The sequence below is a fragment of the Phyllobates terribilis genome, unplaced genomic scaffold (genome assembly GCF_046119375.1).
Source record: "Phyllobates terribilis strain yellow unplaced genomic scaffold, ASM4611937v1 Scaffold_9__5_contigs__length_417890890, whole genome shotgun sequence".
NCBI classification, from domain to species: Eukaryota; Metazoa; Chordata; class Amphibia; order Anura; family Dendrobatidae; genus Phyllobates; species Phyllobates terribilis.
The window spans coordinates 353,811,046-353,827,957 of record NW_027362769.1 but is presented as its reverse complement, the minus strand read 5'-3'; the positions used below and the strand labels follow the sequence as shown (position 1 = coordinate 353,827,957).

Below are 16,912 nucleotides of genomic sequence, written 5' to 3'. Positions count from 1 at the left end.
AACAGCATGATGTAGGGGAAGAGACCCTGATTCCAGCGATGTATCACTTGCTGTCATTTTGATAAAATCCCTGTTTTCTCTGCTGCAGATCTAGCAGTGCCAATGCTGAGCTCTGTATAACCCCGCCCACACCTGATTGGTGGCTTTCTGTGTAGGGGGTGGGGATACACAGCAGGAGAACTAGGAGGCAGAAGACACCTAGTGATGATAATCTCCTGCTGATAAAACACTGATTGTATTGAAACAATAGAATAAGTGACACATTGCGGGAATTGGGGTCTCGGCCTCTACATAATTTTGCTTTAAGAATACATAAGAAAAACCTGCTGCCAGATTCCCCTTACATCTTTCGGTCACTATCGTTGAATTTAAAAGGCCAAGATCTGAGTTTTCTCCAGTCCCAGCTGTTGCAGACGGATTTTGGCTGTGTATTACAGCTGGCGCTCGCTGCTCACGACGTGCCCTCGTCATCCCTCAGACTGTGCGGTGCTTGAAGTTGGTCCTCACGACTTCATGGTGCACAAATGGGTTTGACATACAAGGCAAAGGTGGGCAGCGCGGGCGGATGAGGGTCGTTTCCTCGTCTACCTTCTCACGTCCAAATGTGCTGAAGTTCTGAGCAGACCCCCCTCCGAGCTCCAGCGCGCTCCCCTGCCATAGATCTCTATGAGAAAGGCAGCAGAAGTCTGAGAGGAGATGGAAGAGAGGACGTCAGGAGTTCTTTATAGGAAGCCGTATGAGATATTTCCACACCACATGGCCGGACGTGTGGCCACCGAAACATCCCATCCATCACATCTCATTCCACAGCCATAGCCATATCCATGGAGTCGATTTCGCACTTGTTGGTATAAAGCCCCTATCTCTTTTGGCGTGTACTTTCTTCTTGACTGTGGAGACCCTAGAACTAGAAGGTCGTCCCTGAGGCTCGGGGGCGGTATGGTTGGGCCGGCTTCATACACTGTCGGCGTGTGGGCCAGTCATGTTCTTAATTGGAGTCTTTCCTAAAATGCTGAAAATGTAGAATTCTTCAGATAGATAATGCTATGGCGAGACCCAACGTGAGGGAGAACATCTTGGGGCAGCACGCTCCGAGATCAGCACCGCAGAGAAAAACCGGGACTACGGGTGAACAGAGTCACGGGACCCTGATCCAACGGACCCTCATATCTGCTGTCATCCTTGGAGCGTATTCTGATGTCTGCGTGGGACGTGCTGCGCAGATGACATTGTGCCCAGTCTATCAGAAGAGCTTCTGATGATGCCGGCAGGTCCGCCGTGCTCTGGTCCAACAGCCATAGACTACCACCATGGCCGCAGGACCAGGGAGCGCTCCTAGAATAATACTGAAGCTATAGAAGCCCCCACTCACATTAGGATAATATCAGACAAATTTTGGAGATCCCAACCCCTCGGCCAACCATGTAATGTGTAAGAGCTCTCCTGACTCTCCCCCGACAGATGTCAGATTGCAAGAATAATCGGCCATGTTGAATCTAAGCTCCAGATCCTTTTATTTTCCCCAGAAGATTAGCCAACAGCTTTCATCACTCTCCCCATTGAAAACTCATGCACGCTCAGCAAAAACGAGCATGCATGTGTAAGCGAAGTCTATTCACCGCTTCCTATATGGCTCGTCTGAATGGGACCACAGGTTTCAACCAAGGATGATCAGTCCTATTCCTTGTACTTGTGTGTTCTGCTTTTTCATCGCTAAATTGTACAGCTCATGTCTTTTTTGCCGATTAAAGGGGTTTTGACCTCTAAAGTGATGGCATAGACCTAGAACACCGACGTAGGGTAGTGCCACGTCCCTTCTATCATTGTTCCAGTTCAGTGCAGGGAGCTACAGCAAAGTCCTAGTTGATCGTATGGGCTGACGGCGGCTCCCTGCGCAGGGAGCTGACCGGGGGTGTCTTTGCAGAGAATATTGAAAGGATCGGTGGCATCCCAGAGGCTGAGCCCCCTCCATGGTTATAAGTCATGGTAATAAGCCATCACTTTATAAGGCGAGGAAACCCCTTTAATACATGTAATAAATGTGCACCCGTATGCTGGTGTTTTTTTTTTTCTTTTTGACTGTCGCAGTAACTTTCTTTTTTCTGCTACACTGCTCTGATTCCACTGTGAAGAGCTGCAGTACTTAGGTAAAATTTTGTCCGTTTGCAGCCACCACCAGGGGGAGCTTGCTTCTTAGTATTGGGTTAAATGTATGCAGTAAGCTCTTAATCTCCCTCTAGTGGTGGCTGCAGGTATTCAGGGATTTGGTGCTCTCTATCGGAAAAACTGCGCTTTATATGGATTAAGTAAATGAAAATAGTAAAATTTACAAGGTTTCAAAGGCTGTACAGTGCGTAGGACCTTCTTTTGTGATCTGCTTTCAGATTTGACAGATTAACCCCCCCTCATTACGGCCTTTGTAATCACTGCGGTCTGCCTTCTCCCCGGGGCTGCTCATTAAAGGGAAAATTAACAGGAATTGAATGGTCATGCAAGGCTTGACTAATTAAAACTCATTACTGTGACGTCCCCGACTGCGTCCGTTCATTGCAGCCCTACGGTAATGGGGAAGGCGACGGAAAAGATTTAATTTAAAGATCTTTATCCTTTCTCCATACAAAACCTAAGTAGTCAGGAGATCTGTACCATGGGCGACGTAACTGGAGATATTTCCCTGTATCACTGGTGATTCCATATAGTAGGGTTCCCCAACTCCAGTCCTCAAGGCCCACCAACAGGTCATGTTTTCAGGATTTCCTTAGTATTGCACAGGTGATGTGCAGGTGATGTAATTATCACCTGTGCAATACTAAGGAAATCCTGAAAACATGTCCTGTTGGTGGGCCTTGAGGACTGGAGTTGGGGAACCCTGCCATATAGGATACAAGACAAACTAAAACTGTCCATACACCGTAGATAGCATGCAATGTATGCTCTATTCCACCGAGCGTGCTTGTGTTCTGAAAAAGACACTTCTGGCTGCGAGAACAAAAGGATCAGACTTGTTGAAATCCAACATTTCCATCCCTTGATTGACCTGACCACTACCATACACCTTAAGTGGGCAACCCAGCAACATTTATCTGATGTGCATGATAAAAGGGGTCATACTATCAATATGGCTTATGAATGGTGGGGGTCCTGTGACCCCGAGAACTGGGGTCTGATGTGCTCTTGTGACACACACCCTACCACTCCCATAGAACTGAATGGAGTAGGGGTTAGACATGCAAGGACATGAGACTTCTATCTCCAGTCCTGTGGATAGCGGACCTGTTGATGATACGACCCCTTTTCTATTAATGTCGGACAGTTTCTCCTATAATGAGGGTCTCCCAATTCTTCCCCCACTGGCAGATGTTAGGTCAAACAAGAGTTGGACATATTGGTTTTCAACAGGCCTCATCTTTTTGGAGACCAGTCACCCACTCGTACATTTATTTTGGGGATAAGCTTTAAGGGGAAAATGCAGATCTCTTGTAGGTGATGGACACATTTTTGAAGGATATGTGAGTAAAGAGGGTCAGGAAAATGAAGGTCTGGAGGTCTCCATCCTTGCAGGTGGCTGGTATTATGCACCGAATGTTCGGATCTCCTGTACAATTTGGGGGTGATTCTCTCCTCCACTATGGACTCACATGGTCACTACCAGGTACTGATCTGTAAAGCCACACGAGTGTCCCCTCTACATAGAGATGACTGAGAGACGTCTCGCCCGCTGCAGTGTGTGTTGGTATCTCTTCTCCCGGTCTTCCCCTCCCCTGTGTGCTCCCTATTTTTGATCCAGGGCTATTCCTGTAGAGTGATAGCGCCCCCTCCTGCGCACACATGGACGGACGAGTCGCCATGGTGTGTCGGCTGCACTATATCATGTTTCATGCACGTTCAGGCTCCACTTTCTTTTTCTCTTTCTTTCCTGCAACCTCACAGTTGTATTTGGCTGCCATGGACAGTAGCAGCCATTTGAGCTGGCAGTTTAAACCCTCGGACAGTGCACGGACGTACTGGTAACAGCGCTCTCTATCGGAACAGGTACTGAACCCAGGTCCTCCTCCCCTCACTCACCCCTCTCCTTCCCCTCTACCCTGCACTCTTCTCCTCCTTCTCTCCCTCCTTCCCCCGGGCCAATGCCTTTTACTTTACACATCTCCACCAACTCCCACAACACTACAGCCAAAGCCTGAAGCGCGTCAGTCACCTTTTCAATGGGAGCGGCATCAAGATCTTCTTGTCCCGCTTTAAAGGGATATTCCCATCTCCAAGATCCTATCCCAATATGAAGTAGGTGTAATAATACGATTAGCAAATACCTTCAATTAGAAATATAGTATAGTTCTTCTAATTCACTGTCACTTACCCCATGTGCAGGGCATTACAGTAGCTTTAGTTACGACCACTCGTACAGTGACAGTTAGTGGTAGTTACCATTGATATCAAATTCAAATGGGCTTTATTGGCAGGAATAAGTACATGTTAGCATTTCCAAAGCAAGTGGTAAAATAATGGGGGGATGGGGATAGCGACAAGGGTGGAGTATCAAGGTCCATGACATATCAGGCTCCTCTTAGTCTGACATATTGCGCTGCTATGGCCACTTTCCTCTTCCCCTAGTAGTATATCTAAATTACTGTAATGCCCTGTACACTGGGTAAGAGACACAGCGATTCAAGAGAACTATACGATATTTCTAATTATTACATTCACTACATAGTGGGATAGAATTTTGGGAGATGGGAATACCCCTGTAAGTGAAAAAAAAATGTAAAGTATGACATCTGTGCTGACTACATGTCCCAGCATGCCTTGTGCCACATATATGCAGGCAGTGATTGCTCATGTCTACCCAGTCTCTTGCTCCTAATTGATATTCATATCCAGTTGGATAAAAGGAGAAAGATACTGGTGACCCGTAAAAATATCCACGTTAAGGGGGTACTCCCATCCTATGGAGTGATTGGCATGTGGCGAAGATGTTCTATCGCTTTCCAGTCGATTCTGAAAATAAAAGCCCCCCTATATATGATACAAGTCGGCCAAACCCACCTATTCTGCGGGACGGATCACTTATCAGATCAATATTCTACAGGACTGAAGGATCGGCTGGTCGTAATTCAACATCTGATCCTTCTCCCACGGGATAAATTGAAAAGGCTTGCTCAGCCGAAGCAAGTGCGCATGCATATTGGGAGCACAGTAGAGATAGCAATCGGTCAACTGACGGCTATATAGGGTGTATCAGAACCTTAAAGGGGTATTCTCATCTCCCAAGATCCTTTCCAATATGTAGTAGGTGTAATAATATTAGCAAATCCCTGCATTTAGAAATGTTGAATAGTACTTCTGATTTGCTATGTTGCTTACCCCATGTTCAGGGCATTACAGTAGCTTAGATATCCATGGTCACGACCATTAACAACTGTCACTATATGAGTGGTCATAACCATGGATACCCAAACAAAGTAAGATGTCTGCACCGCCTATACAGGCAACCAATAGACCCCACCTGTAGAGAGCACCCTGACCTAGATTTAAGAACATATAGTTCATTTTTTTTCTCATTAAAGTCCTCTCTGCACCTCATCTTGACTGAAAATAATAGAAATGTAGACATTTTTGCAAATCTATTAAAAAAGAAACTGAAATATGACATGGTCATAAGTATTCAGACCCTTTGCTCAGTATTGAGTAGAAGCCCCCTTTTGAGCTAGTACAGCTATGAGTCTTCTTGGGAATGATGCAACAAGTTTTTCACACCTGGATTTGGGGATCCTCTGCCATTCTTCCTTGCAGATCCTCTCCAGTTCCGTCAGGTTGAATGGTGAACGTTGGTGGACAGCCATTTTCTGGTCTCTCCAGAGATGCTCAATTGGGCTTAGGTCAGGGCTCTGGCTGGGCCAGTCAAGAATGGTCACAGAGTTGTTCTGAAGCCTCTCCCTTGTTATTTTAGCTGTGTGCTTAGGGTCATTGTCTTGTTGGAAGGTGAACCTTCGGCCATGTCTGAGGTCCAGAGCACTCTGGAAGAGGTTTTCATCCAGAATATCTCTGTACTTGGCCGCATTCATGTTTCCTTCAATTGCAACCAGCCGGTCCTGTCCCTGCAGCTGAAAAACACCCCCATAGCATGATGTTGCCACCACCATGTTTCACTGTTGGGATTGTATTGGGCAGGTAATGATGAGCAGGGCCTGGTTTTCTCCACACATACCACTTGGAATTATCACCAAAAAGTTCTATCTTCGTCTCATCAGACCAGAGAATCTTAGTTCTCATAGTCTGGGAGTCTTTCATGTGTTTTTGAGCAAGCTCTATGCGGGCTTTCATGTCTTGCACTGAGGAGAGTCTTCCGTCGGGCCACTCTGCCAGAAAGGCCTGACTGGTGGAGGGCTGCAGTGATAGTTGACTTTGTGGAACTTTCTCCCATCTCCCTACTGCATCTCTGAAGCTCAGCCACAGTGATCTTGGGGTTCTTCTTTACCTCTCTCACCAAGGCTCTTCTCCCACGATTGCTCAGTTTGGCTGGACGGCCAGGTCTAGGAAGACTTCTGGTGGTCCCAAACTTCTTCCATTTAAGGATTATTGAGGCCACTGTGCTCTTAGGAGCCTTGAGTAATGCAGAAATTCTTTTGTAACCTTGGCCAGATCTGTGCCTTGCCTCAATTCTGTCTCTGAGCTCCTTGGGCAGTTCTTTTGAGCTCATGATTCTCATTTGGTTTGACATGCACTGTGAGCTGTGAGGTCTTATATAGACAGGTGTGTGCCTTTCCAAATCAAGTCCTGTCAGTTTAATTAAACACATTTGGACTCCAATGAAGGAGTAGAATCATCTCAAGGAGGATCACAAGGAAATGGACAGCATGTGACTTAAATATGAGTGTCTGAGCAAAGAGTCTGAATACTTATGATCATGTGATATTTCAGTTTTTCTTTTTTAATAAATTTGCAAAAATTTCTACATTTCTAGTGTACTTTAATGAGAAAAAAAAATGAACTTTTTAGAATTTACCAAATGGCTGAAATGAAACAGAGTGAAAAAATGTAAAGGGATCTGAATACTTTCCGTACCCACTGTATATAAAAGAAACCTAGAAAGTAAGTGTCTCCCGATCCCCACGGATTATCCCGCGGCCCCCTGATCATCAGTGTCGCCCACTGTTCTTCCTCCGGAGCGGTGGCCGTGCCCGCAACTGTTCTCCATCCAGGGCCGTGTAATGTCCCCATCGTTGTGCCGCGACCCTTTCCACCATTAGGCTTCATCAAAAGGTTGCACATTTTATATCTAACCGATGGCGATTCTTCACGGGAATAAGGAGGAAAAATCAAGAGAGTGGCTCCTCTTTATGGACATCACCATTTTCTGACGAGAGCTTGTTATCGGCACTGACGATTCAGAGAAAAGGGGAGGTGTTGTAAGGGATGAGTAGGCTGAGGTGCAGTACTAGCTGCAACCTCTTGGCAAGAGAGGCGCTGCTTCTTGGAGAAAAAGCAGAGCCCTTCTTGTCATGTCCTCCACTCTCATTACTCGTCAGTGTAATAGTCTCTTTTTTGCCTGAGACGGCACAGTCCTGTCCACTCCGGGCGATGTGTCTGCTTCTACCTGCATCCTCTAGTACAGTGTTTCTCGACTCCAGTCCTCAGGACCCCCCCAACAGAGCAGGTTTTCAGGATCTCCTTAGTATTGCACAGGTGATGGAATTATTATCAAGGCACCAAAATATGCCACAGGTTCTCTCACCTGTTCAATACTAAGGAGATCCTGAAAACCTGCTCTGTTGGGGGGGTCCTGAGGACTGGAGTTGAGAAACACTGCTCTAGTATATGATGTAGGTTGGATTTCCCAGGAGATAACAATGTTGGAGCATCTTTCCATAGAGCTCTGCATAGTGCCGTTCCTCCTGAAAATACAGCGAATGACTCAATAACTGAGAGCTCCCTTTCCCCTTGTCATTAGGGTGTGTCTGACCATGCAAAGTCATTAACAAGACAATGCTTAAAGGGGTATTTCCAGCTTCAAGATCCTATCCTAATATGTAGTAGGTGTAATAATAATATTAGCAAATACCTCCAATTAGAAATGTAGTATAGTTCTTCTGATTCGCTATGTCTCTTACCCCATGTGCAGGGCATTGCAGTAGCTTAGGTATCCATGGTTATGACCACTCATATAGTGACGGTTAGTTATTAATAGTCATAACCATGGATACCTAAGCTACTGCAATGCCCTGCACATGGGGTAAGCAACATAGTGAATCAGAAGAACTATACTACATTTCTAATTGAAGGTATTTTCTCCACCTACTACATACTGGGATACAAACTTGAGATGGGAATACCCCTGTAATGCCCAGTTGTCAGTGTTTTCATATATTTCCCAGAGGGGTGGCACAATATAGAGCGCTAAAGAAACAAATATGGAGAGCAAGGAAAGGAGTGCTAAGTAAAGGAGCTCCAGCTTTATTGTATGGCTTACAGGTCCTAAGGATACAGACACGCGTCGTTCATGCTGCTCGCCCACCATATGTTTTGGTTTATTGTTTAATTGATCTTATTAGGTGATAGGTGATACATGTGGGATCAGTAGGGGGTCCCAGTGGTCAGCAAATGGGGACTTGTGTCTCCTGTGTAAATTGAGAACTCGTGAACATGCTTACCACACCTGGGCATTATCATTCCCATAGAAGTAAATGGAGCAGTAGTTGCACATGCTCATTACCATTCCCATAGAAGTAAATGGAGCAGTAGTTGCACATGCTCACTACCATTCCCATAAAAGTAAACGGAGCAGTAGTTGCGCATGCTCATTATCATTCCCATAGAAGTAAATGGAGCTGTACTTGCACATACTCATTACCATTTCCACAATAGTGAATGGAGCAGTACTTGCACATGCTCATTATCTATTTATAGATGTGAATGGAGCAGTAGTTGCACATGCTCATTACCACTCCTATAGAAGTGAATGTAGCAGTGTTTGCACATTCCCTTAGAAGTAAATGGAGCAGTAGCCGCACATGTTCATTACCATTCCCGCAGTAGTCGCACATGCTCATTACCACCTTCTCAGAAGTGAATTTAGCAATAGTTGCACATGCTCACTATCGCTCCCATAGAAGTGAATAGAGTAATGGTCACACATGCACCTTCCCATGCCTATAGAAGTGAATGGAGCTGTGGTCACTGCGGGGCACCTACACCCTCTATGGCTGTCTTCTCAGCAGTTAGACCACCACTGACCATACAACGCCTATCTTATATTGTGTGTAGGACAACCCTTTTAAGGGTCTTTTCCTTAATGGCCATGCAGTTTTGCAGGTAAGCAGCCATTTTATTTATGTAGTAGTAATGGCTAGGCGTTGTTATAAGAAGTTGTCGTCACTTTGTTGGGTTTTTCAGCTGTTCTGCCCATGTTACATGTGCCGTGCCCCAAGCATAGACCTGGTGTAATAAGGACCCATGACGCACTCACAGACGCCATCTTATCAGTACTTCTGAGCCAGGCCTTTGTTGGGTGCGGCCTATTCTGGTCCAGCCTGTAGCTATCCGACCATGCTCGCATTTCAGCCGCCCTGACACTTCTGAGCCACACTCCTCTGAACACGTCCTTTTCATCCTTGCCTGATCCCTTCCAACGGCCTAACGCTGCGTGTGCTTACACTGTGTCTGATCGCCTGCAGTGCTTACACTGATCGCCTGCAGTGCCATTTTGGCTGCAGCTGCCCCACACTTGGCGGAGGGGAGCGCGGTGGCACGGCATACTTGCTCGCTGCATGCACGCGGGTTAGCGGAGCTTGCTTCCTCCTCCCCTCCTCTCACCGCTCCCCCGTGTTTGTCATTGCAGTAACGTTGGGGCTGTAAATTGTTGGTGTTTTTGTTCTCTCTCGTTTCCTTCCCCTTCACAGGTGTTAACACATTGACCTCCATTCCTGCAGAAAACAATGACCACTCCGTGGATTTCCTGCCATCTCCCTCCATTGTTTTCATGGCTATTACTGTGTTACACTTGCGTTCAGGTGATCCCAAAATGTAGTCGCCCAGGGAGCAGTCAATGACCTGGAAACTTGTGTTATTGTTGGGGTATTCCCATCTCCAAGATCCTATCCCAATATGTACTAATAATATTAGCAAATGCCTCCAATCAGAAATGTAGTATAGTTCTTTTGATTTAGCCCATGTGCAAGGCATTGCAGTAGCTTAGGTGTCCGTGGTTACGACCAGTAGCAAATAACTAAGTGGTACTGTATGAGTGGTTGTAACCATGGATACCTAAGCTGCTGCAATGCCCTGCGCTTGGCTAATCAGAAGAACTATACTACATTTCTAATTGGAAGTATTTGCTAATATTATTATTATTACATCTACTACATATTGGGACAGGATCTTGGAGATGGGAATACCCCTTTTTAATGTCACAGGTAGAATTGGGACCACTATGTAGAGAGACTACTTAGTCGGTTTAGACGCTTTCGCTGGCTGGATAACACCGCCTCCATACACCTTAGATAATTGGCCAAATTTGTCTTTTATCTTTTGTGTATGGGGGTAGTTAGGGACAGAATCCCTTTTGAAACGAAGGCTACCTTTACCGATTGACACATTTCCGGTACCTCCATTCCCCAGCAGACGTTTAATTCTCCCGAGAAGGTGGAGGGTCCATATCTGATCATCCATGTAGATGGGAATCCGCACATACGCAGGCTCTGCCGCCGTGTGTTCTGAATGGAGCGGGGGACTAATCTGCTACCAGACACCTCTGGCATCAGCTTATCTCCCCAAAGGATGGGACATGTTGAAATCCAACATGCGTGATCCGTCCCTCCCCCGACATCTTCCTCCTTCAATATAATCTGTATGGATGGGCCCTAGTACATTGTTAATAAAAAAAAAAGAAAAATATAGATATATATAATCTCATTCACCGGATCGGTGAACTTCCATGGGGCGATCAGTGACCTCATTTGGATATTCTGATTTTTGTGTATATTTTTTATTGAAAATGGTCATCAGAACACTTTGTATACAATTCTATATATCAAGTCGAACTGGAAATAAAAGGGATATTATTTAATAGGGAGTGAAAAATGCTGCTAATCCCATCCGGAGAGGCAGTGCGGCACCTCTTGTTGCATCCCCCTCTCCGGTATCCCCATCGTGAGGTGGTCAAGCTCTTGGGGCCACGTTGTGATGTCAATAATCACTCACATAGACATCTATGTGCCTGATCATTATCACTTCAGACCATATTGGGGGTAATGCTGGTCAGTCGAGTCCTAGCGGGGGGCAGAAAAGTATTGTGATCCCCCTATCGTGGTGTGATTGGTGTAGATTGTGTTTATTGACTACATGGCAGTGTGAGGGGGTTCGCTGACCCTTTTTTTTTTTTTTCGGGTAGAGTATTCTAACCTAAATCTTGCATCATTGTAAAACTTTTTTTTTTTTTATATATTTTTTAATTTTTTTCCTTGTTTTCTTGGTGGTCTTTTATGCTTTTTGTAGCTTAGAAAAAATGGTTGACCGAACTAAAAATGGTTTCTTTTTTTTTTTTTTTATCCCACCTCTCATTATGGTTTGTGACACTTTGCCGTATGGATAGATCTGGAAAGGATTTCTGCCCAACGTAACTCATTTTTTTAGCTTTTTCTGGCACGGCGTTGTTTAGAGCCTGCTCTAGATTTATCAGCTGGGGGTCTCTGGCACATGTCATACTATGAGGAGAGACCCCAGCGCCACATGTTAAAGCTACCCTGGGCTATAGAGGAAAGTCTGCTTGGAGGACCTGCTCTTCCTAAAGTTGGAGCTTCACTTTAAGGACTAAAACATTCATAGCCCAAGCAGGCTAGATCGTTGATCCCAGTACCCTGAGCGGTAGCACGAGGCACGTCTCCACCACTGTGGCCCATTTCATTTTATGATTTATAGGGTCCCATGGATAGGCTTGTAAGGGGGGATTCCCATCATGGACTTAGAGAAGTTTGATAGATACAGACCCCTCCTCTAAAATCAATACCCATCTCACACCACCGGGACGGAGAGGTGGGCTCGCATGCGAAGCTCTCTCAATTGACTTTCGAAATTGACGCGCAAGTGAGGTTCTCCTCGATGAGCCTTGATGATCGGTGATGGAGCACATGTCTTGTATTTGTAAAGTACAACCTCCATTAGAGTCTTCTGTTGCACATAACGCTACTTCTATGTATCCGCCATTCATCCCAGTGGTCGTGTTTTTAGCCTTACCGGTCAGAGTTTCATCTCACCATCCAATACCGTTGTGTAGAATCGCTCATCCGACATTGCTGACGATCCTGATGAGAATCCAGTGAGTTCTTGTAAATTTATATTCCAATTCTGGGACAACATTGTGCTAATCTTTGTTTTTTTGTCTTATTTTATTTTTTGTACCCTTTTATCCCTTTAGTACACGTCAAGCATGAGAGCAAAGTATCTGGCTACTAACCGGCCGGAATCAGAAGCTCGCTAAGACGCGGGTGATCCTAGACGTCATCAGGCAGATGTCTGCCCGCTATAGCCCCGAACTCCTCCTCCTCCTCCTGCCATGTGGTTCAATGTGTCTACTAAATGTTGGCTTTCCTAGACACCCCCGTAACCTGTGCTCCTCGCCTCCTGTCCACGGGAAGAACAAAGGAAACCATTGCATGGAAACGTGAAGCCACAAGATGTTCCTTGGCCTCCATGATGAGCTCATCTCTTTAGTCCTTGAATTTATTGTTGCTCCCTCTGGAGTTTCTGATCAGTCATGTTACGCAAGGAATTTAATTATTATTATTTTTTTTTATTTCTTGAGCTGCCGTGCAATTTATTATTTAAATCATATGTAACTTTATTTTGTATACTTTTTACACCATCAATATTTACTGTTTTTAATGTTACTTTTTTTGTTTTTTTCCCACCATGCATACAAAGCCAATGTTCTTTTTTTCAGTATTATTTGTAACTTTTGGAAACCACTTAATTTGTTTTTAATATTGAAATTAAATTTTTTTTTGGGGGTAAAAATGCACTAAAACTATTTTAGCAAGGTTGGCAGCAGTTTTCTCACCATTGACCAGACTTTCTGTGCACATTCCCAATTGTAAATCGCATGTCGTGTTGGTCTCGTCACACTTCCCTCTGTACGATGTCTGTAGATCCATGCTGTGCGATAGTGTATTCTGCTTTTTGGCTGTTCAAGACTATTAATATTGATGATTTACCCCAAGAATAGGTCATCGATATCCATCAGTGGGGGTCCGACCATCTGCACCCCCCAACAGTGTACTGAGCAGGGACAGCACAGCTCTGTACACTATGTAGTGGCCTTTTTTGGGTACTGCACATCCTCTCATTCACTGCAATAAGAGCGGAGCTGCAGTACCAGAAAACGACCACTGTACAGTGTATGGCGCTATTGTGTATTGACTCTCACCATACACTGAACTTCCAGTGGCCGTGGAAACTGCTCTCAGACCCCCGCTAATCTGTTCTATGGATGGGTTATCAATTTTGAGGTCTTGGACAAACTCCTACTAGCTTAAACCCCATCTCGACTGCAGTCACTGCCTACACATCATAACATTAAGTTCCATATGCCATACAAGAGACTCCCTCTCCATGCCGCACAGACTTATTGCATTACTTTCAATGACGGATGAGAAATTTTATACTGGTTCGGGAGGATAAAACTCCCACAAAATTTGGGAACAAATACGTCAATTTTTTTACATACCGAGGTCTGAAAATCCTTGACTGGATTGGCATTGTAGAATAATCAATGATGAGTTTTTAGACTTTTCAAGTCATTACTGTCATTTACATCCATCAATACTGGTGTAAAATATATATATATGCCACTACAGTATGGCTAGTCTTGCCTTTTGACTTTTTTTGCCAACAGAAAACCACTGTTTCTGAAGGAAAACTGCCCCTTGTGCATTCTGACTGCATATTATATCTAAAATTATATATACTTTTTTTCTTTTAATCATCTAGTTGACTCTGGTTTATCTACTCGGCACTGCTAAAGAGATGATTTGCCACTAATGGATAGAGATGAGATTCATGAACATCTATGACTGCATGTCAGACGGTGGGTTAGCTGGGGAACTGCTGGAAGATGGGGGGTGACTATACACATACATATAGTACAATGAATTGTACCCCTTTCTCTCTAGCTACATTGTATAAAATGTTGCTTTGTTTTCTTTCTCGCACCTCTCCCCCACTTGCTATATTTTCTTTCTCGCCTCTCTCCCCCACTTGCTATATTTTCTTTCTCGCCCCTCTCCCCCACTTGCTGTTTTCTATCTCACCCACTTGCTATGTTTTCTTTCTTCCCCACTTGCTAGGTTTTCTTTCTCTCGTCCCCTCTGCCCCACTTGCTAGGTTTTCTTTCTCTTGCCCTCTCTGCCCCACTTGCTAGGTTTTCTTTCTCTCGCCCCCTCTGCCCCACTTGCTAGGTTTTCTTTCTCTCGCCTCCTCTGCCCCACTTGCTAGGTTTTCTTTCTCTCGCCCCCTCTGCCCCACTTGCTAGGTTTTCTTTCTCTCGCCCCCTCTGCCCCACTTGCTAGGTTTTCTTTCTCTCGGCCCCTCTGCTCCACTTGCTGATTTCTGCTGCCCCTATAAATGCCATATATGAGTCTTGGACTGACAGCTTTTCATTTCTTTTGATCTTACTTTTACAATTACAATTGTACTATTTATTTGCTTTCTTAATCTTGTGGCTGGGATGGACATGAGATTTAATTCAGGGGGACATCTTGTAATGGCTGGATCTTTACGTAAAAACCTCAAGCCTACATTCAAGATGTCTTAACAACTGGAGAATTTTAACTTCTATCACTGGTGCTAAAGCTGTTGAGCTTGATCATCCACTGTCTATCAGAAAGCTTTGCGGAATAGTAATGGGATTTTTTTTTTTGTATAGATATCTCCTAACCCTTGTAACGGGATGTCATCTATGTAGCGCACCTCACTTTTACCATGAACTTGTGCCATTTTGGAGAAAACAGAGGACTCCTTTTCATGATATAAATACAATATTAATGAGTCTTAAGAAACGATTTTTGCATCATCTCTCGGGCCATAGGATCTAAAACTGAGCCAAGCTGGTCCAAATAAGACCATGACGGACTACTCTTGCCACTTTGGTCAACGCCATTTACGAAGCACAATGCTGTTGTTGGCACCTGGGTTTTCGCTTCATCGTTTCTTTTTTTTTTTTTTATTTAATTCCTATTCTTGACTATTGCAGCCGCGATGAAACCAATCAGGTTGTTCTCGAATGAACATCTTGAAAATGTGAAATGTACATAGCATGTTTGACTCTGTGTCCCCTGTAAAAGATTGCCTTGTTATTGTAAAGGAAACCAACTCAAGACAACGACGAATCTTGAGATTATTACTGTGGTGTTTGTGTCCTCTTTGTGATATTCATAGGTTCAACTTGCTTGCCAGTCTTCAAAAATCTGGGCTTTAATTAAGTCTAGTCTTTTCTAAACTATTTTGGTTCTTGTAAGATTCTCGACAAGGGAAAAACTTATACAGTAAATGGTCAACCCAAAACTCATATCTGCCTGCAAAACATAAGGCTACTGCAAAATAAACCTGCTTCGGCCTGTTGGTTGTCGGAAAGCGAAAACTTGTACATATGTCTAAATTAGATATGAGCGGATCGGACACAGTTGGAATTTGCCAAATTGCACGGATTTTAGTGGAAAATTTCTATTTGCATTGAATTTATTCTTCGTGAATTGACTGTCCTTTATGATGACCTGGGATCTGGAAAGAGATTGTAATTCGTTACGGAGTGAATTACAAAAAAAAAAAAAAACACACATTCTTCATGTATGCACACACCTTCATGCCTTTGACCGATTTCTCCTGAAGGATCACATGCTTTCCTCCCTATCCACTGCCTGAGTGAGCTACCTTCCTTGGATGCTTTCCCCCCTCTCCACTTTCTGATGTACTGTGTACAAACCCCATTTTTGCTGCTATTGTAACACAGGGAAAGAGCAAGCAGATCTGCAGCATCAAAATGTTAGTACTTTTTTAATGGAGACTATTTTGCTTAATTTTGCATTTAGGAAGAGTGAACAGTAATAAAGAAAAATCCGTGCAAAAGTGTCCAACTTTAAATTTGTATCACATGACTATTTAAAAAAAAAAAAAAACTCTTACAATGAAAAAAATGACAAAATTAGTAACCTTAGGCCAACAATGCCTTAGTCCTCGGTCTACTCGATTTACTCAATCCAACAATGACGTCAACATAATATGGGATTTGCCAAACTGGTCACTGGGGTCACCACTGTGGCCAGTGATTGGCGGCAACAGTAGTGTCGCGTCAACACATCATCAATGGGGGCACATAGAAAAGAGACTTGACTTGGGAAGCGGCAGATTATTGAGAAGTTGAGCGTTGTAACTTTTGTTTTTTTTACCATTGTAAGAGGTTTAAAATAATTCTTGGAATCTCCCGCCTCATCCGGAAGTTTCAGTGAAACTCGAGTCTCCTATAACCTTCTAAATTTGAAGAAATAAAAATGTAATTGGAAGTAAGGACCAGAGCCGGTGTAATTGGAGGAAAACAATTTTATATTTATATTATTTTTTTTTATTATTATATTGTCCAATTAGGTATCACATGATTAACTTCCATTTTCTGTATGAATTTTATTGTAATGTTTAATAAAAATGAATCCTTTTTAAATGACTGGGAGGTGAAATCTTGGAAATACCTTCATTTCTGTGATTTAGCGATGCATTGTACCAGACAGGGTTCTTTCCATTGGTCTGTTTCCTGGTCCAACCTCTCAGGAGCCAAATGTTGGCGAAATCATTTGCTTTAAGCTTTTACATGAACGGTCAAAAGTTAAAGGCTGCAAATCTTATTTCTGAACTTTTTTTTTTTTACCTTATT

General features: G+C 43.9%; 1 protein-coding gene across 4 annotated transcripts in view; it reads left to right on the top strand.

The window, feature by feature from the left end:
* TTYH3 (tweety family member 3) overlaps positions 1-16,702 on the top strand; it is an 80,089-nt gene extending 63,387 nt beyond the window's left edge. For 3 of the 4 annotated variants that reach the window (XM_073648147.1, XM_073648145.1, XM_073648144.1), the window contains one exon: positions 12,410-16,702. In XM_073648147.1, the coding sequence (XP_073504248.1) occupies positions 12,410-12,425 (16 nt within the window). In that variant the 3' untranslated portion in view covers positions 12,426-16,702. Of the gene's footprint in view, positions 1-3,930; positions 4,033-12,409 lie in introns of those variants that run through there. The other variant, XM_073648143.1, reaches the window with a different exon arrangement.
* Positions 16,703-16,912: the final 210 nt, after the last annotated feature.